This window comes from Cicer arietinum, unplaced genomic scaffold (genome assembly GCF_000331145.2).
Source record: "Cicer arietinum cultivar CDC Frontier isolate Library 1 unplaced genomic scaffold, Cicar.CDCFrontier_v2.0 Ca_scaffold_432_v2.0, whole genome shotgun sequence".
In the NCBI taxonomy this organism is placed as follows: domain Eukaryota; kingdom Viridiplantae; phylum Streptophyta; class Magnoliopsida; order Fabales; family Fabaceae; genus Cicer; species Cicer arietinum.
Genome location: NW_027334081.1, coordinates 1 through 2,828, shown reverse-complemented (window position 1 = coordinate 2,828; position 2,828 = coordinate 1). Strand labels below are relative to the sequence as shown.

At 30.6% G+C, this 2,828-nt stretch overlaps 1 protein-coding gene across 1 annotated transcript; it reads right to left on the bottom strand.

Moving 5' to 3' along the window:
• Window positions 1-460: 460 nt before the first annotated feature.
• Window positions 461-1,933, bottom strand: LOC101513150 (L-type lectin-domain containing receptor kinase IX.1-like). The gene has a single exon (XM_004516016.3). It carries the CDS (start codon window positions 1,931-1,933, stop codon window positions 767-769), a length of 1,167 nt encoding a protein of 388 aa, XP_004516073.1. The 3' UTR covers window positions 461-766.
• Window positions 1,934-2,828: the final 895 nt, after the last annotated feature.

The window sequence follows — 2,828 nt, the reverse complement described above, 5'->3', positions numbered from 1 at the left end:
TATTATTATAAATAATTATAATTTATTTTATTTAAGATATTTGATACGAGGGACGCTGTTGTGAATTGGGCAAAAGAAATCGGTATAAATAATAAATTTAATGTTATTATCAGAAGATCAGATATACAGACGAGATAGAAAGGAAGGAGAAATAAATTAATATTAGGTTGTGACAAAGGAGGAAAATACATGTGTGCTGCTAGTTGAACTCGAAGTTCAAAAAAAAAAAAGTGTGATTGTCCTTTCAAGCATAGATCAAAACCATTAAAAGATGGTTCAAGATGGATAGTTAAAGTAATTTGTGGAATTCACAGCCATGAATTACCTGATACTTTAGACGGGCATGCATATGTTGGATGCTTAGATGATGAAGAAAGAAAGCATGTTCGTGACTTAACAAAATATAATGTTGCACTGAGACACATATTACTCTCATTGCAAGACTGAGATAAGAGTAATGTTACTAAGATCTCACAAATATATAAACAGAGGAGTATGATTCGATTGCACGTGAGAGGTAATAGAACAAAGATGCAACATTTATTTAAGTTAATTGAAGATGCAAAATATGTGTGTTGGAATAGAAAGCGTGAAAACTCCGATGTTTTGAGAGATATTTTTTGGGCGCAACCAGATTCGGTGAAGTTGTTGAATTTGTTTCTGATTGTGTTGATTTTGGACAGTACCTTCAAAACCAATAAATATATAATCCCATTACTTGAAATTTTTGGTATGACATCAATAGAGAAGAAATATAATCCCATTACTAGACACAGATCGGGTATGAATAAACTGCAGAGGAAGAAGAAACTGGACCAAAAACTGTGTTCATTTTTGTAGGAGCATAATAACTTGAATCATTCATCTTTTGCAGGGGTAGAATTGGTAAAGCAGCTTCAAATTTAAGCACTTGAATCAGTTGTCTAACACTTGGCCTTAATGAATAATTAGGATTAGCACACCAAAGACCAACAACAACTAAACGTTCCATTTTCATCTCATCAAACACACCCCCAAGTTTTGTATCAACAACTTCAACAAACCTTCCTAATCTATAAAGTTCCCAAACCCAATCATATATAGCCATTTGGTCTTCCTTTGCATTAAGATCAACAAGTTTTCTTCTGCTAACTAACTCCAATGAAACAATTCCAAAACTATATATATCAGATTCCTTTGTAGCTTTACCTGTTGTGAAATATTCAGGTGCTAAATATCCCATTGTACCAGCTATAACTGTTGTTTGTGAGCCTTTTTCATGATCAACTAGTCTTGCCAACCCGAAATCGCCGACTTTAGCATTGAAATTTGTGTCCAACATAATGTTGCTTGATTTAATGTCTCTATGTAGCACGCATTGTTCCCATTCTTCATGAAGATACAACAACGCTGAAGCTAAATCCATTGCAATGTTGTACCTCATGTGCCATGCTAATACGCTTTTTCCGCGATATAAGTGTGAATCTAAGCTACCATTTTGCATGAATTCATATATAAGGAGTAAGTCTTTTTTTCTATGACACCAACCAATTAGTTGTACTAAATTTCTATGCCTTAGTTGGCTAATGATTTTCACTTCAGTTGCATATTCCTTTATTCCTTGTTTGGATTCTCTTGATATTCTCTTTATAGCAACATTTGAATCTATGTCTTTTAAATAGCCTTTATAAACACCGCCAAAACCACTTTGTCCAATCTTTTGTGATTCTTCAAAGTTATTTGTTGCACTCGCCAATTTATTGTAACCAAACCTTTTTGGTCCTGTTCCCTTTTGGAATTCATCATCCATTTTTAGGTCAAAAGTTGAATTTTCTTTTTTCATTTTAGCCCTTTTCCACATTAAAATACAAAACCATCCTAAAATAAGGAAACTTGATGCAACAACTACACCAACTCCTAGACCAACCCATGTAGTACCTTTGTTGCTATCCATCCCACATAGTAATTCAAACAAATTTTTTAGTTTTTAAATTTTAAAATACTAAAATAGATTTTTTTAGATGTAAATCAAATAAGTCCTAAATAATTTATTTTATATTTCTTGCATTTTCTATAAATTCAGTTAAAAGTGAAAACAAAAACATATCAAGACATGCTCTGTCGCATCTTTCACATGATCCATGGCCTTTACAATAAGTTTCACATCGTCCAAACCTATTGTTAGTCCTGCTAATGCTGGTCTTGGTTGTAAGAGAGAAATTTCACCAATTCAAATTCTATGTTTTGTTTTATGAAAATATTAAATACGACACATTTCAAGCTGCAGATTAAGTACAAGACTGATACATTGAAAATTCAATATTAAAAGAATAAAAAAATGTTTAATAGAAAACATTGAAATAATTATAAATAAAACTTTAGATGTTTACTAATTATGTTTCTTCCAAGAATCTAAGATCAAAGCAATGCATGAAATTCCAAAGAAAAAATGTTGTGTAAAAAATTCAATTAGAGCAAGTCTATTTTATCGTAAAAGTAGTATAAAAGATTATTGCATCCACATGAATTAATTAACAAGTATCAAATTAATTAAGATTATTGATTATTTAGACTAACAATAATAGATGAGTTATTACAAAATAAGCAAATAGCCAATAATTGAAAAAAATAATAAAACACTAAGATGTAAATCAATAGAGAAAAGTATAGGGTAAGAGTTTCACTTGTAACCTTATTTATCCCCAATTCTAGTTCTATTTGGATTCATATTTTTTTTTCTCTCTAAATTAACCGCTTCTTTGGTCATGCAAATAATTTTGATTCAAGAAAAGTATTTGGACATAAAAATGTTGAATGATTAAAAGATTAAAATAAAATTTGATAATGCA